Source organism: Athene cunicularia (assembly GCF_003259725.1).
Source record: "Athene cunicularia isolate RWA chromosome 2 unlocalized genomic scaffold, athCun1 chr2_part1, whole genome shotgun sequence".
In the NCBI taxonomy this organism is placed as follows: domain Eukaryota; kingdom Metazoa; phylum Chordata; class Aves; order Strigiformes; family Strigidae; genus Athene; species Athene cunicularia.
Window position 1 is genome coordinate 32,073,413 of NW_020799095.1, and position 26,228 is coordinate 32,099,640.

The 26,228-nt window shown below is 34.5% G+C and overlaps 1 protein-coding gene across 1 annotated transcript in view; it reads left to right on the top strand.

Annotated features, from left to right (window-relative positions):
- The window catches only part of MALRD1 (MAM and LDL receptor class A domain containing 1), a 287,732-nt gene that overhangs the window by 138,517 nt on the left and 122,987 nt on the right, over positions 1-26,228 (top strand). Inside the window, exons 26-27 of the mRNA XM_026843695.1 lie at positions 9,954-10,199; positions 12,997-13,154. Of these exons, the coding sequence (XP_026699496.1) occupies positions 9,954-10,199; positions 12,997-13,154 (404 nt within the window). The remainder of the gene's footprint in view (positions 1-9,953; positions 10,200-12,996; positions 13,155-26,228) is intronic.

The window sequence follows — 26,228 nt, forward strand, 5'->3', positions numbered from 1 at the left end:
AAGGACAGAGATAGATTCATACACATCCTACAACGTACTCCCTTTGGAATCAATTTCTGTGAAGGATGCTTGTGTGATTCTGTGTCGTGACTTTTAGGAGATTTACAGATGCATCCAAATGTAAATGCCCAAGAGGACAGCTTCCAAATAGATGCTATACATTGGTCAAAAAACTATTCCAGTCATGAAGCTAAAGTAGTAAGGCTGCTTACATTTCTTTCCGTCTGTCCCTGAAGAATAACCCAGGATTGAGACTCTGAGTTTTGAGAGAAGGTTTACCTCTTAGTGGCAATACAGAGTTTTAAGAGCTGATTTGAGAGCTTGGTTAGCCAGGCCAGTATTCAGTATTCTAGTGCATACAAAACATGATCTACTGATTTATGAACTTGGAAAGACTCAGAGATGTATTTCAGATTTTTAAAAACTCCTGAATTTGGATGCCCAGTTTCACATTAGTGAGACCTAGTTCATCAAAAAAGTCAATCTGCAGGAAAAGTCTTTCTCATTATTATTTCACAGCCATAGATAAAAAAATTATTTTGTATTTTGAAGTTGTCTAGTGTTGTGTGACTAGGCTTCAAAAGAAGATTGGTGTAAGAAAGTTTGAACTTTCAGATGAAGGTTTGGGCCAGGTTAATATGAGGGTTTTGTACTTACATGAGGTTTTTTGTACTTTGTTCCATGTTTCCCTTACCTTCCTTTCTGAGTGGAGGACAACTGAATTGCAGAGCTTGCATACAAATCAGTGTATCTGAACTAGTCATGAATAAATTTAGGCTAGGTGATAAAAGGGTCCCTTATCTGAACAGCAAAAAATAGCCTTTTGGTAGCAGCAATGGAGAAAGTTACTGATTATATTGAAGGCAGAGAAATGGCTTGAGGTGGGTGCCTTTCATAAAAGTGAACTAGACCTAGTGATTTGAGCAAATTCTTTTACAACCCAGCTTCCTATGAAGTGGGATAAAACAAATTCATCATGGCTCTCTTTGCAACCGTTAACTTTTCTGCTGTTTCCTTGTTCAGTCAATTGCTAAGCTTATGTGCTACTATTTGCATACCTCAAAGAGTGATGCTAAACATGAACACATACTGAACTGAGGTACAGTTAATGCAGTTATTCTTGCTTTGGGGAAATAAATGATTGTTCAGGATTGGACTAACGTTAAATTAGGATAATCAGTATAAAATGCTTTTGTCTTAATTGTTCATACCGGTTGGGGAAAAAATAATGAACAGATCTACTTAATCACATTAGAAGACGTTAACTGTATAAGTGACATTAGAGCATATAGATTCCAAATGCAATTGTTACTTGCAGAATCTCACCTCACACCACTTATGCTGACTTTATAGGTTTATTTTTGATCTTTTCCTTTCATTGTCTGAGAACATGACTCTAACACAGAGGAAAGGGAAAAACTGACCATATTAGAAGCTATGTTTCTTTGAGATACTGAGTGATTAAAGAGTTTGTTGATATCTTTCTCTTCTATCAAGCATAATGTATTTTTCATTTTCCTATTGACATTTACAGTAGAGGCTCAAATGTGTGTGGAAGGCTGTTCAAGACATCAATAACATCTTTTAATCATCATGTCCTCTTTAGCTCACTATAGCATTTTGTCTAATACAGATGGAAAGTTTTGTAATATCGTATGGTCAATACAGTAGTTCTGAGACTTATTCCTTCTGATCAATGAGAGATAAAGGATTCATAGGAGTCTTGAGATTCAGTTTAATCACTTTTGGACTTTTTTAGTTTCTTCTATACCTGACTCTTACTCAAGTATTGATAAAGAGTTTAAACATAGCTCTGTTTAAGTGCTGTAATTGTTTATAGAAATTCTGTGCAAATTATGTTTGTTGCAGATCTTTCACATTTTAATCCAGAATATTCCAGAGCAGTTTCCTTTGCAATTTACACTTGTATTGTTGAATATTAATACTGATTTAAGGGAATAGATGGACTTTCATAAATAGTAGAAATCCCCAACTAATAATAGATATATATATAATGTTTTCTTCCTCTCTGAATAGTGAACAGTCATTTTGTACCCATTTAAAAGTCATATCTGGACCACCTCATAGTGTCTAACATGCCAAAGAAAATGCCAGTTCCCAGAAGAGCCATCTGAGGTCTTGTGCGCTTATAATACAATCACTCAGTGACTATTTGCCACTTTTACTTTCTAAGCCATGTCTTTCTTCATATTTTTTTTTTTTTTTTTTTTCTTTTTTTTCTTCCAGAGAAGAGGTTTCTAAAAGTATTTTGGTTTATACTTCCAGCTGTGGAACCAGCATTTCTCAAGTTCTCAGCCTCCATGTCCACTGTCTTCTCTTACCTAGGTTAGATCTGACCAGGAGAGTGTCCTGCCCTCTGGTCTCCGAGTCAGGGCTGTGCCTGTAAGTGAGAGCTGGTTGGTCAGGCTTTTGGGTGGCGTTTGAGGGAAACGTTTTCCACCTGTCACATTACTGAGCATGGTATGGCAGCTCTGGCAAGTTATATAAAGGGGATTTATGACTACACTGCAGCTCCACCTTCTACTATATGCTTTGGGCAACAATTTGGAGCATGGTGGAGAATGTGAAAGGAACATATATTCCACTGCAGCCAGCAAAGATCTCTTCTCCTTCAGCCTAAGCTATAACATCATCAAATGCTTTTAGTTCACTGCCTACTCAGCTTTCTTTTGGTCTCCTTATAGAAATTCCTTCTGACATATCTCACCTATTCAGAGTTTGTGCACCCTATTTCTCATGCTCAAGCTGTTCTGATTTATGGGTTTCTGCTTTACTTCAAGCTATCTTTTAGACTCAATCTGCAGATCTTTCTCCTATCAAAAACACAGGCAGTTAAACCACTGACCAGACTCTGCACTAGGCACCAGGAACCACAAATGCTATATCGTCTTCCACCCTTCAAACTCTCAGATAGCAACCGGACCACTAAACTAGAGGTCACAACTAAATGACTTTGGGCTCTAAGGTAGAGATGTCATCACTTATGCATCAGTCCAGGCTTTGATAAAAACACTATAATGTTTAGCTGTTCAGACAAGGTGTCAGTGTACAGTTATGCAACGTGTTTTAGGTGAGCTGTTGAATTGCACTTCTAAAGGGCATGCTACAACTTGGAGTCAAGCCTGGAGGTCTTCAGAAGGTTGTTTGAATGGCTTCTTTCCAGATCTGCTGCACCAAGACATTCTCACATGGCACATGGGCTATGTTGCTGCCTTCTGTGGTGGAGAAAGCTGGAGATGCAAGACTGACTTTAAACTTTTTGGACCTAAACGTGCATACTACTATGAAAAGTCACAAGTGAAAGAAAAAACAAAAATTTTTAAATGTTTGACATCTTTTTAGGATTGTGGATTTTATACCTAAGGAACATTTCTTCTTTCTTTGTCTTTGCTAAGGAGTTCAGGCAGTGAATATTTAGGTTTAATTTGTTTGAGCTGAAACATGACCAACCAAAAATTTGTTTCACATAATTTTATTTATTTATTTATTTATTTTAATTTATTAAGAATAAGATGTAAGTTAAGCTTTTCAGGTTAGTATTTAATCTTTCTCACCATAATAAATGCATATGATGAGTACTATTGCTTCTGAAAAAGTTTTCCTTAAAAACTAGATATGGATTCCTTTTTGTCTTAGTATTCCTTTGTTCACCCTCGAGAAGATAGGTCCTAAATTTCAGTTTGTCTTTGGAAAAGGAAGACTGTATATGAGGATTAATACATCCCTGTTCCCATTATCCACATTTCTTGTTATAGCAGTTTTCCTTGTCTATCCATTTCTTTATGCTGGAGATGTAAACCATCTGATTAACAGTGGAATAATCATTATAACATGTCCTTCCACCTTGTTTCAGTTTTCTGGCAAGAAATAAACCAGTCTCAATGCTATTGTGGTAGAAGGAGTACCTATTAATGAATCCAGGCCTAGGTCTCTTCTTATTCACCATAGGAATTTCTCATCTGAAGAGATCAACTGAAAATTTCCATTTAAGCTAACCTGCTAATATGTTTTATAGACTAAATAGGTGTGGAATTACTCAAGCAACATGGGGAAGTATGCACTATTTCTATTACTGACAGTGTTAGTATAGCAGTATTGTAATCATCTAGGAGTTAAAAAGACCTACTAAGACCTTCTTTAGTCAAAACCTGCTTTTTATTTCCTTTGAGTGAATGCACATTCGCATATATCTAAGCACTTGAGACTGAGGATTTTATTCTTTATAATATTGTTTTTAGAGTTACCCTGCCCTACCTGTAGTATATCAGACAAACTCAGTATGAAGAGACACTGAATGCTCATCTTGTCTTGAGCTCCCCTTATCCTTAAGAATTTCTGTTAACCTTAGCAAAGCACAATGTTAGGGCACATTGAATGTGTCACAGATTGTGTATGTCTTAAAGTGTATTGAATGACTGATAAATAACCATCCTTTTCTAATGAGAAATAATAAAGCACTAGTAAACAGAACAAAGAAGATACTTCAGTGCTCTGTCATGGATAGAGACGATAATTTTGAACAGTGATAGGTTACCTTGCCATTTCTGGTTTTGATACTTAATGGTTCTGCGGATGAATATTACTGGATCTGATTACTGGAAAGGAACTATCTTATGTTTGTATGTGGAAATGGACAAGATAAGAAATCAGCTGTGGAAGTTTTGGTTGTTGGAGAAGCCTTCATCAGCTCTTTGTCATGGGAGAAATTTATAAGATTAGCAATTTCTTCTCAAAGTCCCTTTTGCAAATGAATTTAAGCTGTTGGTTTTTAGACTTTCAGTTGTTCAGAATGCAAATCAATATGTCAAGGAACTTGAGAGGCTTAAAAAACAAACAAACAAAAAAATATTTGCACTCAATCCTAGAAAAAACAGACTATTAACAAAGAGTGAGCTCATAATGTGTAGTAGTTTTTAAGTCTTTTGTTACAGCACTTCAGCTTCTGAAAATCTTTAAAAGTTCTTGGAATTTCCAAAGCTTTGCTTTTGAAATGAGATACATTTTTCACATTCCTGTGCTGACAAGTCATTATTACTATGCATCATCAACTGTGATGAAAGCACTTTACTCTGTGTCCTTGGGTTATACTGGTGAAATATTAAAGGAAAGATGTTCCTGTTAACAATTTTTTTTTAAGGACACATAACAATTCAGTCATACAGTAATGTCAACTCAGAGCAAGAATGATAATGGAGTAACTGTTGCAGGGAAAAACTCAAGAGATCTAAATTATCTAGAGAGCCCCTATCCCTGGGATGTCAAACTCTTAGCCTGCTGATTAATTACTCTGACCTCTGTACCAGATTATTGTTCTACAGGAACTCTAGCTTTGATTTAGGAACAGGTATACTTCCAGTTCTGTGAATGTAAATAAAATATTTTGAAAATATTTTGAAGCAGACGTATCTTTTCAAGGCTACTGATGTGTTATTCTGATACTTCTGAGAATTGTAAACTATCCCTTTCATTTGATTTAGGTTTGGAAAACATAGACGATGATACCATTAAATATAACAAGTTTAAGAAGCACAAGTTTAACAACTTTTGGCATACCCTTATCACTAATATGTTTCATGTCATTCTAAAATATGAATTAGCTTGCTAGTCATTTTAAAGCAATGCTGATATAAAATAAGTACTGAAAAATAAACAAGTTTAAATTATGAGAACTGTTAAATGCTTATGACTAGAGCCATAACTACTGGAATCAATATGCAATGATATTTTTGCAGTTTTCTAGAAATTCTGATCTTATTTATCAGTTTAATTATCATACTTAATTTACTTCCATTAAACAAAGATATTTAAAGGACCAGCTTCAAGAAGACTGGAATCTAATACAGAAATTTGAAATTTTCATCTCTATTTTGTAAGTACAAAAGGCCTGGATAAACGTTTAGTTTATCTATTATAAATTCTCATATTTATATAAGCAAATTAAGGTCTGAAACTGCAATTGATTTTTAAAACCAAAAAGCACTACTATTAATATGTAATTTAACCTCCTGTATAACACTAACCATATTGTCATCTAGAGTTTTTCTCAATTTAGGAAATAATTTTAAGTTAAACTAAAGCATATGTCTCAGGAAAAAATTCAGTTTCTATTTAAAGTCCTTAACTGATAGAGTATTTAGCACAGTCTTTGGTTATCAGTTCAGTTTTTAATTACTCAATCACTTTAATTTGAACTTCACTAACTTCAGTTTTCCAACATGTTAATCTTTGGGCTTTTTCTACTAGATTAGAGCTTTCTGATATCAGAGTTTGTCTTCTTACAGATAATTACAGAATATGATCAAGCTGTTTCTTAAGATTGTATCTGAAAAATTATATTGATTGGGCTCCATTTGGTCAATGTAAGTGTGTAATCAGACAATTGCTTTAGGAATCTTTCATGTCTAATCCAAGGAGATATGAGACAATTTGTTATCAATATTGAGTGAAAATAAAATTATTGCATACTCAGATATGAGTCCAAACACCTTGTGAGAACTTGTAATGTATTTTAATGGTAAAGAAATAAGAGGTATTTATAAAACAAAAAACACACTACTACCTTCATACAGGGAAGAATTAGTGATTCTCATCCTGAAATACCAGGCAAACTAAATATTTTGCGGGAAATGAACAACTGATCAAGAGTTTGGGTGATAAAAAAAAAAAAAAAAAAAAAAAAAAAAGATGTTTCTGAACAGAGATTTAGGAAGATCATCTAAAGATCTTAAGACCTTTTAAGTGACATTGATAAAAACTAAGTCCTTCTCAAGTATATCCATCTGCTAAAGGGAAAGAAATGAATAAGCAAATAAATAATAAATAAAAGTGTGTTTGTGCATCATCTTATCATGCATTCCTGGAGTTAATTTATTCTACAGGATTTAAAAATTTATTTTAGTTTATTTTCAGAGAAGAGCTAAACAAGCAATAAAGTTATTATTATGATATAGAGTGATATAAAAATTAGCTACCTCATAGAAAAGTCCTGTTGTGACACAGGCTATGGTTTCAAAGATTAAAGAATATTTTTTTTCCCTTCTGGAACTGATTTCTTTGAGAACAAAACCATTTTTGCCAGAGTTTGAAGTTTATGTGAATAATACACATAGATGCCATTTCTTAATATGAATGTCTTTCCTGTAATTTATTGCTGCTCTGCCTCAACGCTGCAACCTATATACCATATTATCTTTATTACTATTCAAAGCGTATTGATGTAGAAGATAAACCATATTATGATTATGCTGGTAAGATTACTTTCTCTCTTGATGTTTATAAGTACATTTTTTTTCAAAATACATCTAAGAGAAACACCTTCATAAAAATATAGGTGATTAATCCTTGTCTTAATTACATATTTTAAAATATAAATATTCCATCTGTTGATCTTGCTCAAGATATATAAAACAATGATATTATTGACTGGTGCAGCCATTTTCCTCTGTTGTGTAAATCCTCCTCAAATCAGAAACTATTGATCCGAAAGACACTAACAGATCCTTTGGATCCACTGCAGCCTAGTGTGTTGATGTAGTTACCACATAGGGCAAAAAGTCTGCCTTTTCTCCTGCTTGGAGGAAAAAGTTACTGAACCTTGCAAAGAAGTTCCTCTCAATTCAACCCCTATTATAGCCACAAGCATTTATATAACAGAGTGTTTGGATTGCTCAGATTGGGAAAAAGTAGAGTGGAAGGGAAGAGAGCTCAACCCCCCCTATTCTTATAAGCTGGGTTTTTGCTATTTTGTTGTTTATTTTGGTTTGGTTTGGGTTTTTTTACAGTTATAAAGCCTTAAAAAATTGTCATTTAAAGAGAAAACATACTGTCAAAGTACATCCAGAAACAGGTCACGTTACAGACTCAGTTAGACAGTGTAATATCTTTCATTACACATGCTTGAAAAGATTCATTCATGTCAGGATTCAAGATGGATTTTTTTGTTTTTCCTCAGAAAACAAAGACTTCCACTTTTCAACTCCACTTTTTGTTTTGACCTGAAACTGGAAGTAATGCCTCAAACTGAAATAGTTATTGCAATTATTGATCATGATGAACAGCAAGGAAAAGTATTTCAAGCGTGGAATGCATCCTGAAATTTAAATTCCTAGTTTAATGACAAAATAAATTATTTGCTTAAATTTTTAGTGCATTCATATAAAAGGAATGTAGGGTTGTAATAACTAGTTCCTAAAAATAGATGCCATTTATATTAGGTAGCAATTTTATAACAAATCTCTGTCACCCTTTGGGAAACAACAGATGATTGAAATTTTGAAGCAGACTGACAGAAGTTTCTGGTGGACTCTAGCTGTCTTGCAGGTTACAGTAATTAGACACTGACTGATACATTGATTTTCAGAGATTGTGTACTAATAAAAATCCCATTGATGCTTTCATAACTCGTAACTGTGAACTTCAAACAAGTCTTTTTCTTCTAGTCAGAGCCTACCCATTTTCCCTGTCTCCAGCTCTGGAGACCTTTGACGTTCCTGACTTTCTAAGTCATTATCAGACTTTTATTCTGGCTTGCTGTTTTTTTATTCTGTTCAGGACTTTTTCTTCCTTTCTCTGAGAACTGTTAAAGCCAAGTCACACACAGTCTTCTAGAGTAAACATGATACATACTTCTATGTTACTAAGAAATCAGGATTTAATTTATTTTTTATTTAAATTAATGTATTTAATTTTTATTTAATTTAATTGTTTATTTTTAATAAGTATGTATTAGGAAGTTTTTTACTTAAAAAAGAGGGACTAATGCTTGTTTTCTTTAGCTAACACCTAGTGATTCAAGGCTTCTTTCCACTGCAGCCAAAACCTACAGCAAAGGGGTGTGTCAATGCCCTTTTACTTAGTTTGGGGCATTTGTAATGTAGAGTCTGGCATAAACAGTCTGAAGGTTTCCAACACACAACTGGATACTCCATCTCTTATTTTCTTTTGTTAATAAATCAATCATTCTGACCTCTTAATAAAATCCAGCCTTATGTGAATTTCATTTAGCTCCATCAGGCCCTCTTTTAAATTAAGGTAGTGGTAATGGAAACATGTTTTTAGCACCATGTGATTTTCAGTATCAATTAACTCAGATTCTTCCCATACTTGCACAACTTTCATACATGTGTATATTTTAATTTTATGTCGGATGAGCTAATATAGTGATACTCCTATTTTAAAATAAAATTATGCTTGTGCATTTATTTCTGACAAAGCAAATAGATGAAGGAAATAAGGTGGGTCCATTTCAGAATTTTGTATCTCTCTTCCTGATTAGAGAATATACTGAAGGGGCTGCTTTTTATCCAGGGCCCTGCAGAAACTGATCTGAAATGAAAACATGAAGCTTAGAAATGGATCCTGTGAAATGAGTCCTACAATTTTTAGGCTGTACAATAGCAGAATTATCTTTAATAATGCCAGGAATACTGCACAAAAAAGACAGCATCAACCCACTGAACTCATTTTGAAAAAAAAAAAAAAAAAAGAAAAAGAAAAAAAAAAAAGAAATCCATTAAAAGGCAAACCTCTGTAGTTAAAATAGAAAAGCTTTTTCTTCCAAATTGGGGCTGCTAAACTGAGCTCAGTTTTGTAGCTAAAATGAAATGGTTTAATCCTACACCACATGAAAGGAGAGTGTCAGCAATTAAGACAGACTAGAAAGCTTTGTTAGTGAAGGAATGCCTGGCTGGAACTTGCCCTCAAAGCCTTTACAAGGGAAGCAGTCATTTATTTAGGCAATCTCTTGACAAAATACAAAAGAAATAAACTGATAATGGATTGGCACTTCAGGGGAACCAAAGGCTTTTAATAAAACTGTTCTGGACCACCCTCCTCCACCTAAATATCCAATTCTGAGATGTAACCTTCTAGTAACCTTGCTAGGATGCATGGCAGTGCGATTCACCAGGACACCCCCATTCTTCTCTTTTCAGGCTCCTGCTCACATGGGTATTGGCAATGTCAGAACGGCAAGTGTTACAGACCAGAACAAAGATGTGATTTTGAAGACGACTGTGGGGATAATACAGATGAGAGTGAATGTGGAACTTCCTGCACCTTTGAGAATGGCAGATGTGGCTGGCAAAATTCCCTGGCGGACAATTTTAACTGGGTGCTGGGGGTCAGCTTGCCTCGAAGTCTTAGACCTCCCGGGGACCACACGCTTGGAAATAAAACTGGTACGTTGTCAGTTCACAAACAAGATGTAATTGTCTTCATGAAGCTTTTCATACCTCCCTTCACAGGCAGCAGGGGGGCTCTAACATGTCTAATCAAGGTGTCATTTTTAATGAATTAATTGTGTAACACTATCAAAATATTAATTACTGTTGTAAAATGACTTTAAGTTAGGAGAAATTGGTTCTGCGTTGTTTCTCCTTTATTGCTGTATGAGTCAAGCAAAATAATTTGTTACTTGTCAGGAAAGAGGCATTTGGTCTGTCTGCAGCTTGCAAGGGTGGGTTAGCTCAGCTCTGAGATCCCCTGGGTACCACTCCTTCAGAGACTGAGCTCATTTCCAGGAAGCTTACCCATAGTGACTATTCATTGTTTAATTATAGATAATTTTGAATACATTTAAATAAATAAGCCTTCTTTGTTATTGACAGTGCAGCTCCTAGTTTGTTTTGGCCAAAGCACTCAGTTACCTGTTCTTGTTCTTGCTACAAGCTCCATGCCTTCACCCTCTGCTTTTGAAGGTCCCATAGCTCAGGCAAAGTTGTTACCAAAGTTAAGCTCAGAACTGATCTTAAATTGAGATATTCTACAGCAGAGTTGCAGAAAGGCATGAGACTTGTATTTAGTAGTTGTTGAATGTTTACAGGAACTGCTGAAGCACAAAACCTAATAAATCCAAAGTTTACTTGAAGATATGTAGAAACTCAGGGGCTAGTGAAAGTTTGCCAGGGTTGCTGAGGGTGAAACAGGCACAAACAATCACAAAGATTATGTGTTCATATGTTTTTAAATTTTGAGACAGTCTGGTGTGGCTGCATTTCACTGATCTCAAAGTAGGATGCAGTTAAAAGAACTGCCCTTCAATGTGCCCCTGTCTTTCATTCCGTTTTTAAAGAGGCCAGTTTCATTAGATCACAGAGTTATGTATCTCTGTTGAGATATCTCTGGTATATATGTTGAATCTGCTCCACATATGAATAAAATTATTGATGATCTAATTCTCAAGCCTGGAAATTTACCCTATAATCTGAAAGTTAAGTGTTTTTGTTGTGGTGAGTGATCAAACCGGTTAAATTGTGTCCTCAAATAATATATTTAGAATTAGGTTCGATTTTCACAATTTTAATGTGTTCAAATTTTTAAAGGTAAAGGTGGTATCTGGCCATACGGTTAGAACTGATATCACTTAATAATTGTGTTTATCATGAAAGAACCAAAACAAGATTGAGTTTAGCTGTTAAAACTTTGTCATATGTGGTAGAGAATACTGTGGTATTCAGTGATGGGTCCTTGTACAAAGATGAATTTCAACACTTACTTCCAAAACCACAGTTCTGGAACTTACATCTAGCAATTATTTAATTCTAACTTCCCTATTAACACCTCTGATTTCAGCATTAAAATGTTGAGAATTTGCTTATGACTAGAATTACATAATTCTGGTTGGAATTAAGTGATTTGTTCTGTTATCTCCTAGCCAAGCTTGACTATCTGTGATCAGTCCATTGTCCCACAGTTCTGGTTTCAGCCATTTCAGATCAAGGGGGTCTTTCAGAGTGCCCCTTGTCTGCCACCTCAGTCAGTCAAGTTTCCTTCCAAAGAAGACTGTGAAAGCTTTTGAGGTTGGGGTGCTTTGATTTGGTTTTCACCTTACAGAAGTCATTTGCCTAATATTAGAAAGTCATTAACAAACATCAGCATGCCCAGCACTCAATCCAGTCTAGGCACATCTTCCTAGCAGACATTTATGCCATGATATCATATGTTTTGATATCTTATACTGTTTATGTACATGGCTTTTAAAAAAAAAAAAAAAAAAAGTTCATTTGCTGGTTTTAATTATATTTTATTTTAAATATTGTTATGAATATGTCACTACACTTGTTAAATATGTGCTTGACCTCAGGGAATAAGCAAATTTCTCACCCCATAATATTATGGCAAACATCTATGGTTGTAACTTAGCCAGAGAAGTGTCAAAGTTAGAATGAACCCATTTTACTCTACCTCTAATGAAGTAATTTTTTTCTCTAATTCATATACAGAAACTTTAGTAGATGTGAAAATATAATTTAACAGTGTGTTATTTATACTATATTTATGTTTGTGTGAACTACATATTTGGGTTTTGCACAAAGGAAAAAGTTAATTTGTAAAGTTGCAGAATTTATTATACTTCTGATTAAAAATAAAAATGGAAAATGCAAGGATTATATCAGTGTTGGAAAATATTAATTGCAGGCACCTGTTTTTGCATTTTCCTCTGACTAAATAATTTAAATGTGAGTTAATATTCATATATTTTAGAGTACAGATGGCCAAATATGAATCATTAGGGATGCCTAATGATTTATAAATGTATGAAGGTTTTTTTACCTGTTCTGTAAGTTTTTATATATTGTGACTTGCTATTTTGAAGGTTATCTTTTAGAAAACCTCATCCTGAAATGTACCATGGTGTAGCTACTGTATAATGTACTGTCAAAATAGTAGTAATGCTGTTAAAATAGTAGTAATGCTGTTGGTCAAGGACATGTAATCAGAGTAGCAGGGAAACATGGAGGTATTCTTGCTCTTCTTCACAGGCCCATCCAACTCTTAAGCTGATCCCAGTTTATTCCTCATATAACAAGAACACAAAGAATGTGATCTAGTCATTTTTTACCCTAAGCCAAGGTTCACTAGTATAGGACCTGTATGGGAAGTATACTTCATACGTCTCTGCATTTATTTTACTGAGATTTGGAATTCATTTGAAAGTCCACAATAATTTTTTGGTAATACATCATTTAATTTCAGGACAATTCCTGTATCTTGAGGCTACTGCAATAGGCTTAAAAAATGAAAAAGCCCATGTGAAGAGTTCCAGATGGAAAGAATCAAGCAGGACATGTGTGATGACCTTTTGGTATTTCAAGTCATCAAAAGCCATGGGACATATTCAGGTTCTGATTAAGGTAATAATTTTTTTTTTTTTCTTTTCAATGTCTGATATCTGTAAGGGTATATGTGCTCTGGCAGAGTGCTTGGGCACACCGATGTTTCAGCTTGTAGACTGGAAGAGCTCCTAGGCACCTCCTAGTTCAGTGTTCAGTGCTGGTTTTCACTGTTCTAGATTCTTAAATATGCTTTAACCAAAAGAAGTTTATCTGAAAAGCCAGAGATCTTTTCAAAATCTCTTTCTATTTTCCCTCTTCGCATACAGTACCTTTCTCTTTGATATTCTGCATGAGAGTGCTATTCTCATATTGTATTACTATCTATTGGTAGCTATCAGTATACAACCGTATTATTCTGACAGGATGACATCCACCAAAAAAAAATAAACTGGCAACCTGCACTAAGTGAGAAGTAAATGCAAAAATATAACCGTATTAAATTATTTATCTCTTTATGTAGACACGTACAGAATATATAGTCAATTTTCTTTAGAAATGTCATTTTCTTCACTAAATATGAGACGACCAAAAAATTATAAAGAATAGAAAAAAGTTATTCACTTACAAGTGAAAAATTCTATATTCCTTGAAAAATGGCTGTTCCATTTGTTGTTCATAAAAAATAAAAATTAATAAATGCTTGTAATAGCAAATTTTAAATCGTATGGTTCTGAGTAAAATGTAGAAATTAATGACCAGTTTAGAAAAAGCAATATTTCACTTCCCTGGGCATGCTATCCATTTTAATGCTATTGGGCATTTTAATGGTGTTCCAACACAATGACCGAATATACCACTTCTAGGTGTCGTAGAAACCTTTGCAAATGAGAGTTTGTGTATTTGTACTTACCTGTACCTGACTATTAAAGTATTAATCACAGTGCAAATTATTTGCCATATATCTGTCAACTTGTCTTCAGTATCTCTAATAAGATCTTGGGATAGAAATTATTTTGGTGAATTGCATTAAAATTTCTGTTTTATTGCCAGTGCACATGTTGACTGCCTTAACTTTTAATGATAAATCATATTTTGTCCTTGAAAATAAATTTCTAAGTATTTTTTCTCAAATGTTCTGGATATTATAAGAATAATTCAAAAGCCTGGAAGATAAAACATTTCAATAGTCTTTAATATCTAAAGACTCAACCTAGGCTAAGCCTGTCTGAAATGTAAAAACAGTGAGCTGTTTGGCAGCCATTAAGAGATTTTTTTCATGGATTAGTCCAAACATCTACAGATGACAACAGTTCACTCATCAAGTTACTGTATAGTTAATAGGATGTTTTTATACAACTGTTTCCTAGAAAACCTTGAATCTTTAAAGGAGGCAAGTAGGTTAAAAAAAACCCACAACCAATTTGTTGTTTGTAAATAACATTTCTTTGGCACTGTATTCAAAATCAAAAAGAAAAATAGATCCTGATACTTAAAATAAATAAGGTGTAAAAATAAACATTTATTTTAACTTAGAGTTCAAATTATGTTCTCATCTTGTTACTCAAAGGTGCATTTTATAGCACCCAAATATTGTAATTATAAACATTTTAATATTGCTTAACTTTAATTGTAAACTAATTTGTAAACTCACTTTGGTGGAAAATAAATAGCAGCTGCATTCGGTTTGTGTAAGTAGTTGCACTTAAATTATCGCTGTTGATTGCGTACCGTAATTATCACATTAAGTATGTTGCAACATGGACAATCGCCTTAAAACAGAAAAATAATTATCTCTCATTTTCTTACATGCAGTGAAATTAATAATACACTTTCAAATACTTTTGTTACATGGAACAAAAATAAGTGAAATAAAAGAAAATCAAACAAACCACACCATCTAAAATGAGTTTAAAAGTTATATTTATTCTCTGTTGGGATATTGTCTTTGAAGGGTTCAAGTCCAGTAGTCAAAATTCTTATTTTTTCCACCCTCAGGATGGACAAAGGGATTTAATTTTAGTATTTTTTAACAAAATTGACCGTGTAAAATTTTACTAGATAGTTATCCCCATTGATAAGTGCCTGTAGAGATTCTTTCCTACAGTACTTTTTAATATTTATTTGAAATATAATGTTCAAATATATAACTTTTATGGAATTTTCTAGATCACAATCAGTAATATTTCCTTTCTCTAGGTTTTAGGAATATTCTTTATGTATTCTCTTTCTTCTATTCTTACAGTGAGACATTGCCCTCTTCTTATTTTCACCTAATTTTACTACCCTAAAAATCTTTTCAGAAATTATTTTTATGTTATTTTTAATCCTTGTCTCCAGGGAGCTTAAAGAGGTTTTTAAAGACAGTGTAAATGGAAGACATTTGCGTAACAACATTATTTTTATTGATTTTTTTTTTTTAATGAAGGCAAAAATTCTATATGGAGATAGGAAAAATTATTCTTATTACTGTAGCTGGGATTGTTTTGCAGATCAGTCTATTTTGCTGATTATGTTGCTTATAGGAATTCATAACTCAATATTATAATTAGAGTTGCTATTTAACAGTGTCTGTATGAATAAAAACTAATTAAACAACACATAGTCATGGGAAGTCATACTGAAACTTCTCCTGCTGGTTCAAACTGTAATGCCAATATATATCCATCCAGTCTGAGTATCTCTTGATTTAAAATCAAGTTAATGTCAGTGAAAGCAAATAGGTAGATTGTGATTAGTTGAAAATGTAAAGACGAGATGACCTGGGAAGGAGTTCACTATCTCAACTTCGACAACTTAGCAAACTGTCTTTAGTTAAAATCATCATGTTCATTAAACTGAGAGTGAAAAAATGTGTTCAATGGCACAGTAATGAACAATATGATGAGGACATATCATATGGAGGCAGAATGAGAAAGACATTTCTCCTGCTGCTGAATATCACAGTGGAAGAAAAATGCTAATGAAGAGTAAAAAGCCATTCTTTAAAAATCATGGTTGATAGCATGTACTGGTGTCTTATCTTAATATTTTCATTGCTTGTCCACATTCAGGAAGTTTAAAAATATTGTCTGTCATATGACTAAATTAGTATGTCAGGTCATATAAATAAAGCTTCAGGATCATAAAGGAGATACGATAGCCAAGCATGAACTTTTATGTTAAGGTTTGCGTTAGAGAAAACAAATTCATTTTCTACCCCCCCCCTTTAGATTTTGCTACATATTCTTCATATAAACCTCTCTGTATATGTAATAATAGTCTAATCAAAATGATAGGACATGGAACTAGTTGCAAAAATACTGTATTCTTCAAATCAACCCACTAAACATTTATGCAATATCCAACTCAATATCCATCTGAATTGAAATTACAAAGTGTTTAATATAAGTGCAAAAGCTCACCAGGCAAACAGAGTATCACCAGAAGAGACCTGGGTATAACTAGTCAAAACTTTGCTGCTGCTGTGAGATTTTGAGATACTTCTAAACTTTTTAGGCAGTTGTAAGAGAATACAAATCCATTGTAAGAGAGATTCTGAAGCTAAAGTGCAGCATATTCACTATGTCTGTTTTAGTGATGATAGTGGTGTTCCTCCTCAGCACTCAATACTGGTTTATTTTTTGAGTCAGAAGAAACAGTGTTATTTTTAAACGTGCTTCTAAAGAGGCAAGCAAGAATTCTTAGGTGAAAGGAATGATACATTTTTCTGTTCTGCAGAGCTGAACATAAGTTTCCTACTGCTGTTTAAGTTGTTTCTGTCATAAAAAATAAGCAAGTCTTAGGTATCACAGTGAGGAAAGAACAACAATCAAAGAATAAAACAATTTGTTGAAGATAATTTTTGTGGCATCAGTCTTAATTGCCCTGCACACAGACAGGATTTAACTGGGGAGGTCTCTTTTGAGGATTTGAAAAAGGCCTCTAAAAAGAAATATATAGATATATAAAGGAAGGTGAAATCTGTCGTTAGTACTGTACACAGGATCTCATTAGGAAGTTCCAGTTGACCTTACTCAGGCGTTTAATTAATTCCACCCAGTTACAAATGAGCAAAGACATAATGATATTTAGGAGGACAAGAAGTCCTGGCCAGCTCACGGCAAGTGAAGCAGGACCCCATGGACACTGCCACAGTGACAGACTAAGCAGGCCAGGGCAACAGGCAGCTGGAGCCAGCAGCCAGCATCTTCCAGATGCTCAGGGCTGATGCAGCACAGACCTGTCACCTGGTTGCTGTGGCTTCTCAGCAAAAGCTGGAAACTGTCACAGTTATTCCCTTGATATTGTTGTTCTTAGCTAGCCTAAGGTAGAGAGGAGAGGGCTAGTACTGTAGAAATGTATAGTTTAGCAAGTGCCATAGCTCAGGTATAGATGTCTCATGGTGGGTTTTGTAATTCCCTGGTTATTTTTAGTGGAGTAGCCTACTGTCTGGATCTGTCAACAGGAAAACCTGCAGCAGAGATACTGCAGATGACAGCTGATATCTTCTGGACATCTGTATTTCTAAGATTGAGAGTTTAAAATAAAATTTTCCCAAATCAATATCATTGACCCTACTTCTATGGGAAGTCACTCAAAAATAAAGTCTAAGGAAACAGCTTATTCTGCTTCACAGCTTAAAATAGACTGTGTATTTCTACATTGATTCTTCTCACTGACTGCATGAAAAACAATCAACTCACATTAATGTAGAAGTTATAGATTGCATTGGGTTCACGTAGGCTCAAAGCAGATTATCTGACCTCCGTGCTGCTAGAGGAAGAAACTTCAGATTTTCAAAGATTTGCTTCAGTGTTTTAAAAGTCTGCTGAACTTCAAAGCATGTTCCAAACAATGTAAAAAACATAGATTTTTCATTTGCCCTCTTAAGACATAATAGACTTGTAAGATAAATTCTTTAAATCTAATGCATAAAAGTAAAGGTTCCTAGTATTTGTATATGGGTGAAATAGATATATGAACATATCTAGCTATATGTTCAGTAGCTTACATTTGTCCTTTTTCCTTTCCATCCTATTACTTGGTTTCAAATAGTTTTCCTTTATTAAATTCAGCAAAATACATATTCAGGAGAATTTGGTTCCACATAGTCCAGAGCTACTGGCCTTTATTTAATGAGTATTTATAGCTCTCAAAAGGGACACAGTTTTAAACCTTTTGCTCCCATTGTTGACCTGTGAACTGTTGTTGAAAGTTTTATCTGAGTCAATGAAATGTCTGATCTGACTAATGAGTAGGAGTAAGGGAGTATTACCTTAGTCCCAAGAGATTTAAAGGAAATCAGTAGGGATACTGTGAAATATGGTATTACTCGACAAGAAAGAATATTAACTTTTATGGCAATTTTACTTCCCAGAGCAAGATAATTATGTATTTATATCTCCTGAATTGAATACAGAATCTGAAGCAACACCTTCCACCCTTTTAGGCATTATTTCAAACAGGGTTGTTGTAGGTCTGGTTTTGACGCCATGACATAAACATATCTCCAAGAGACAATGATTAAATAGAAATAAGTCAGTTTTCAGTGGAAGCATCCTTTCTCAAAAACAGCACACGTAGATGGGACAAACAAATATGCACAACCGTAGATAAGGGCAGACACCATTCAGTGCATTTTATTTTCCCAAATGAGTACATTAGGAGGTTATTACAGTCTCCTTAACTGTAAATTGTTGGAAGCACGTAATTCATTGTATCCTTATACTGCAACCAGATGTAAGCATTCATTTCAAAGAGTTGGTAAACTGGAATAATACATTTGGACATGCTTTGAAGGAAAAAAAAAAAAAGTATTTTGAAGGGTTAAAGGATCACCCTTGTATTTTGGAACTTGCTTGTGAAGACAAGAGGTTCATCAGAGGATTTGTAATTTAAAGTCATCATATTTCTAGAAAAATATAAGAGAAATTGTTCGTATGTGAATTATTAAGCTTTTTTTAAAAAAAAACCCATTATTTGAGAACTTGACCTTTTTCTCCCTTAAGAGATGAGGAGGACAAGTGGTAAAGGATTAGTGTGACTAAGGGCATATCTCTGTCAGGCAGGGCAGTGCCTGGTTAGAAAACTGAACAGTCTGACAGATTGAGACAGCATGATGCATACCAAATCATCAAAGCAACACAATAGTATCCTGTAACATTACACCTGGAATCACAAGCCCTGCCTCTCAGGGCTGATATCACTGTCCTATTTTGTATCCCAGCCTGGCACCCCATTGCATGGTGTGGCATAGATGAATAACGCACTTTCAGTCTCCTCCACACTGCACTGTTCTTCAGTGTTGTTTCACTGAACTCATGCCCCAAATCAGAGATCTTTGGGAATGATTTACTTTATTTGTCAGCTCATAATCTCACAGAGTGGTCGTGGTTACATTGCTGCTTTTTAGCATATGAGGCTTTAAAACATCTTTGGGATCTTTGCAGATCAGACTTCTTTTGCTCTTTTCTAACACTTTTCAGGACAGACATTCAACAGCAAATAGCTGTGATTTAAGTGTATCTCAGGGCAGAGTCCTTTTAAGGATCATAAAGCTGATGTCTAATGATTTTTACTAAAGCCTCAAGACATCAAATTCAGGTTTTTTTATATAGCAGCTATGAAACGGACATTTTTATGAAGACAAAAGGACTTTGTCTAAATGATAGAAATGTAGCCTTAAGCTTTGAGCATTTTTATTAGTTTTTCATATCTCTTCTAAATAGGTAAATTTAGATATTTAATTAACCTGTCTTTTTTTAAAAAGAAAAATAAATAATGTAACATATAACCTAGTGCCTGCTGATATCTTTCAGAAAGCATATAGCATTGGTCAGATCGGAAATCCCAACAATATCTAATTTTTCTGTTCAACAAGACCCCTTGAAAACTGAACATTTCTGGGAGTTCCATTTAACCTCAGAAAAGGTGGAAGATCTTTCTTCTTTCTTTTTTCCTTTCTCATCTCTTTTCACACACCAAGGACCCTTGGTCTTCCACTTAGAAAAGTATCTTCCTTTTGTCAAACACAGACTTAGCTGACGTTATACTAGCAAAACTTCAGCAAGCACCAATGTAGCACTAGTGCTCATTGTAGGACATTAATTTGTTTCCAGTTTGATCATTTCTTAATGCAACTTTTGTTTTTAATTCAGTTTGGTTTTAGGGTCTTGGAGATGATCTAGTTTCTGGTAGTCTTTGATCTTTGCCAGGCTTGCAGATTTAATCTGTAGTGTGCTTAATCCAGATTTTTTTCAGTTTCTGGCCTTCACCTTTGAACACACAGTAGCTTCAGAAAAAAAAAAAAAAAGTCAGCTGTATTTCTGTATTTGCTGTAATTTATTTCACAAAGATGGAAGTATCTGATTCCAATTTGTTTCATACAAGAGTCAGACTAGCTATTTTTAAGTACCTATATTTATGACTGTAATAATCTACATATGTATTTGTTTCTAGGTTGACCCTATTGCTAAATTAAATCAAAGCTGAAAAGCTGCTTTAAGTAGAATTGTCTTATCATTGCATGCACTGACATCCAACATGGTGGTAGAGAGCAGCTGTCATTTGCAGCAGAGACTAATAGTGTCAGTGTAATCAGAGCTTTGAGAGACTTTAGTTTCTTCCCACTTACTTACCATGGAGACAAACTTTTCCATAACCTCGTAACTTTGTGTTTCTTGCCTATAAGAGAGTCATTGCAGCTCAGAGAGGAATTGCCTGCAGACCCATGCAAACCCCATAGTCCATTCACAGGAGTTTCTTATCTAGGTTTTTAGACTCATCTTCTTTTGATGGGACTGCATGTTCAGTCACACACTTTGGGTTGTCCAGCTACCCTCAGCACATCTCACCTTGCCTCATTCTTTTGTAACTTGTTCCTGCAAGTTTCACCAGGCCATATCTGCAAAATTAAACCAGCTAGGAGCTCATATAAGGAATTTTACAGCTACTCTTAAGACTGAAGACACCATGTAAATGTGCTTTTCTGTTTAAATTAATGAAATAATGAGAGATGGTACTGTGGTATTACTAACATCAGGAATTAATAAAGCCATTTGCATTAAGTCCCAGGAATATGAGGGTATAACTGTGTAGTCTGCAGAGTATATTTGATTTTGCCTTCAGTAGAAACACTAAAAGAAGGAAATGAATACTAAAAATCACATTTCTTATCTCCCACATATCAGATTAGTTGAGGTTCTTAATCTATCTGTGATAATATTTTTTTAGCTCTAGGAGTTTTAGATGACATGGAAAGTTTTCAAAGGCTAATGCAAATCTTTTTTAAAATTACTTTTATTTTATGTATTTTACAGAATTAACAATAAGAAGAATTATTTAATATTTAGTTGTAATTCTGGACTACAATGTGAACCAGGAGTAACTGTGTATGGTCACAGTATGAGGGTTTTCTTAGAAACACTGGGATCTTGTTTTCTAAAGAGAGTGAAGACATCAGTACAGTGAAATATTTTAAATGTTTTAATTCTAACAACCATAATAACAGGAAAACAGAAGTGTGGAGAGAAAAAGAGTGCAAATAATCTTATTTTTATTTCCCTGCAAAACCATCTCTTTTCTATAAACCCTTAAATGTCATTACATGTTTCTCATTATAATGGTAGGGGAAAGTTTGATACCACAGGTGCCATTTTATGATTAATAAATTACAATGTGGATGTCAGTTGCTCTTCTCATTGAAATGTAAGAAGAGACAGCTGTTGTGGAAAGGTTGCATGAAACCACAGTGGAAACTTAGGCTAATGCAATTGTATGCCACCATTCATTTTATATAGCTAACTTCTCAGTTTATTGAAAACTGTGTTTTGTTGTTTGAAATTGCAGTGAAATGGACCAGGCATTCAATCTATATTTGGCTGAATTAATAAATCAAGGCACAAACATGAAGCATCTTTCACCTTTTAAATAATTTGCTTAGACTTGTTTTCTGTACATTTATGCTGTCTCATTTAGGCAGCTTAAAATATTACTTGTTCTATTAAGTATCGGTATGGTACAGCTACTCTTCCATTTATCCAATAAAAATCTGCAGCCTGTATTTAGATGTTATTTGGTCTTCCCTCAGCTGCTCACTGTTACCTTCTACTCCTTCCACTGAATAGCACACCTTAGTATCTTAATGTTTTCTAGCTTAATTTAGTCTGATCTCCATGGAAGAAAAGCTTCTTTAAATAAGAGATTTCAGTGTGATCCAGAAGAGGTAGCATTTACATTTCGATGAACCATCTAATTAATGCTATTGATCAGCGAACAGAAGACTTGTTATTTATGACATGGAAATACTCATTAGATTTAAAGGATTGTTCTACACATTCTGAGCATCTTGACTGTGATTCAGTTCAGAATTGTGTTCAATGGAAGTTAAGAGGGAGTATGTTATCAAAAAGTTTATTAGCAGTCACAGAATTATTTAGGTGGATCTCCATCTCTTTAACACTTTGTATATCAGCCGTGTTTTTCAAGTGGTACTACAAGAATGAGAGTTCTTTTTTTTTACCAGGAGTATTTGAGCTATGGAAAGGGTAACAACTAATGAAAATTGTCTCCTGACTCATTAACTGCACATTTTTAACCTTAGACTTTGCCTTAGTCAATAGTATAGTCTGTTTAAGTCAATACATCTGGAATTTAATCTCTACACAAATTGCAGTCTCCTCCTTCCAAGTTGCACCAAGATTTGTTGTACAGAGAAGTGAAGGGTTTCTTCAGGTAATGTTTGAAATCTCTTTACAGTAGTGATGCAGTAAGACCGTTCTCAAGAGACCAGCTCTCTTCAAAAGATTAATCTTAAAGAGTTAATCTTTTCAGCTTGAAAATAATGTGTAGCTGGAAAACAGGAATAGTCTTACAAAGAATATCCAGAGAAGGTGTGGTCATATGAGGCAGGAAGGTACAGGGGACTGTGTAGGAAGACAAAAGAAGGCACATCATGGTAAATGATACTAAAATAACTTAAAGCATACCATCTAGTTCATATTTTCTGAGTATGTCAATCTAAAGGCTATAAATATTAGTGGCGCATATAGGATGCCATTGCTATAAAATCTTCCTAGAATTAATCTTAAAAGATCACTTTCCATACAGACATGATCAACCTGAATTTCTGCTGTAGGAGGGGTGGGGAAGGTATGTTCTTCCATATATCCCTTGGAGTTCTCTTATTTTTAGTTGTTTCGACACTCGATGGTTAGAGTTTTCCTTTGGCTGACCTTTTTTAATGTTGCAACATTTCCTTAGTTAACACAAAAATATGTATATTCTTCTGATAGTTAGCTCTGTGCTTATTGGCTGTAGGGAATAAATCCATTTAGAAAACACAGACAGAACTTCTGCACTGTCTATATCATCTAGAGAAAATGTGAAGTGGAAACAGGGAATCGAGGTTATCACAGCTACTGAAACTATAAACCAGAAGTGGATCATGTAACAGTTGTTGCACTGGGAAGAAATGGAAAATCTGAGGGATTTTCATTGAGAACCAAAAAATTGATGGAAGAGAAAAAATGCCACTGAATTTCCTGTTCTACCTTGGTTTTATTTGTATTTCTTTAACAGGTTGAATGTTATTACAAATTATCTTCTACATATTTGAAGTGTAGCTGATGCTGGTTTTCAGATGTATCATTTGCCTTTATGTAGGCGAATTATTTCTGTTACCACAGGCAAGACATCTTAGAAAGAGATCTCTGCACTTTCTCCAGAATGCAGATTTCTTTTCCAATAAATATGTTAAGATCACAGGACCTGCTGTTAAGCTGTACTTTGTCCCAGTGTGGGTGGGATTTCTGTTACTTAAAGTTATAGATGCCTCCAGTGCAGCCACTACAGCAGTCACCCTAGCCTCTCTTTGTTGATGGTGGGGTTTTAATCGCTGTGTCAAACGGAGTCTTGAGTATGATTTATCTCGTTCTAAAGTAAACATCTATAGAAGGAGAGGTAGCTACGGCTTTCCATATAGCTTCCTGTAGACATGTAACTGTATATACTAGTATTCAATAAGCAATATTGGGTACGTTCAGGAATGTCACAGGATAAATATTTGAATTTTGGTTATTTAAGTAAATATTTTTGACACTTATGTAGATATTTCATATCTATGCTAGGAATGCTAACACCAAGATCTCATAAATTTTTTTGCAAACTTTTATCTAATACCCCAGAGGATATTATTTCTACAAGTCCAAAAGTTACAATCCAAGAATATTCTAATAGAATACAAATAGGCTGTAAAAGTAAATGTCACAATGAGAGAAGTACAGATATAGCCCAGTGAACCTCCCATTACATCAAAGTAGGGATGACACTTGACTGACAGTAATCACTCATATGTCTGAAAAAACATGATCATGATACTCTTTGAGGATTAGTAGGGAATATTCATGTCAGTCTTTGTCTTGCAGACTTGTCACGTTGAAGAAGTTGCAGATGAAATATTTAGTAAAACCTAGAAAGTTTCAATATCATTGTACAAGAATTAAGAATAACTGTTACTAGTCTTAAGAATTATTAGTCATGATTTTATTCTACTTCCCTAAAAGAATCTTACTTTTGTTTAAAAAACCCGCAGCTGATATATGTATATGTTTTCCCTTTTTTCCAAATGTTTTGTCTCAGCAGAATCCATGTAAAGATATGTTTTCTCAACCCTTACATTCAGTTTTATCTACAGAATCAAGGTGGTATTAGAGGGGAATTGCTAAATTGAAATATCAGTTAAAACAAACAGAATCTCTGAAAGTTTCCAGATGTTTGGTTTGCTTGAATTTTCTTTGTTGTGGAGCTTTTGTTTTTCAGGGCAGCTGTAATGATAATGCCTTAATTCTTCATGAAGAAATCTCACATTTTGAATTGCTGAGAGGACTTTCACAGACTGATTCCATGCCTCATGGAACTGATTTTTAAACACTGTGATACTGTGAATAGAAAAATGCTTTTGACCTTATGCAATAATTATGAACGTTTCAGAGAAAAAAAATTAGTCCCACCAGCACAGCTTCTGCCTGCCCACTGTGTCACTCAAACAGTACTTTGATCCATATGGTTCACTAGAGTAAGGTGCTCCAGTTCCAAGCACATCTTTGTCCAAGATTGGACACACGCAGTGATAAATTGTTCCAAGATAAGATGTTCCAATGAGTAAGCAAAGTTTTGTCCCACTGCCTGAAAATTTTGAAATTCAATTAAAGATTGAATAAGTATCCAAACTGGTAGATACTTCTCTGAGCTGAGCAATTTATAAATCTTTCAATTTAGGTTCTATTAAACACTGATTTGATGTGAGAACATCTAGACCAGATTAATTTATTTCATTTTTAGAGAGAGAGAGATGCATTTTTTTCTTTGTTTCAATAGACACATTTTTTTGGATGCAGCTCAGCAATACTTGTTGTAGTTGAAATTTTTAGTCCATGTTCAGTAAAGGCAATGAAAGTTCAAAAAAAAATATACACCATCTGACATTTCTGATTGTGCATAAATAGATGGGCACATACATAGATGAAAAGAAAGGTGCTTCACCATCCTCCTAAAAGACATCCTGGACACATACACATTGGCAGCATCTGGTGTGATCTGTGGTCCTGAGATGCAAGTTTTGCCCATGTCCCTGTTTCAGTGTGGTTGGCTGCATGTAGAGACTTTCCAAGGCACTCAGGGGGATGTGACTAGCCAGGTCCCTCCCCAGTGGGTGCTCTGAGGTCAGGATGCAACATGAATGTCACCAGTGGTTCTAGTTATTAGGGGCATGCACCTCCTATTTGGACAAGTTTGTATTCCTTCTCTCATTCCATAACCCAGCTGATAAAGGAGAACATTAATGGGAAAGCAAAAAGAGAAGAGAGGAGGAGAGAGAGGAGGGAAAGGAAAGGTTATCTAAAGTATGGTTCTTAAAGGACAAGAAGTGGTAAGAGTTATTGTTAACACTATTTTGAAGTTCCTTGATTTTTAAGTTAAGATGTATAGAAGATCAGTTAAAGAATTAAAGCTGCTTAATAAAAAACTGAAATTCAAATATAGTATTGAGTATTCTCTATAGGAGGAAAAACATGACAGATTGGAGGTTGTCTCATTTCTGCAAATGTCTTTTCATAATCTTGATTCATAAGCTGTTCTGTTACATCTCTTACAGTATATGTTCTGTATTTGTTTAGG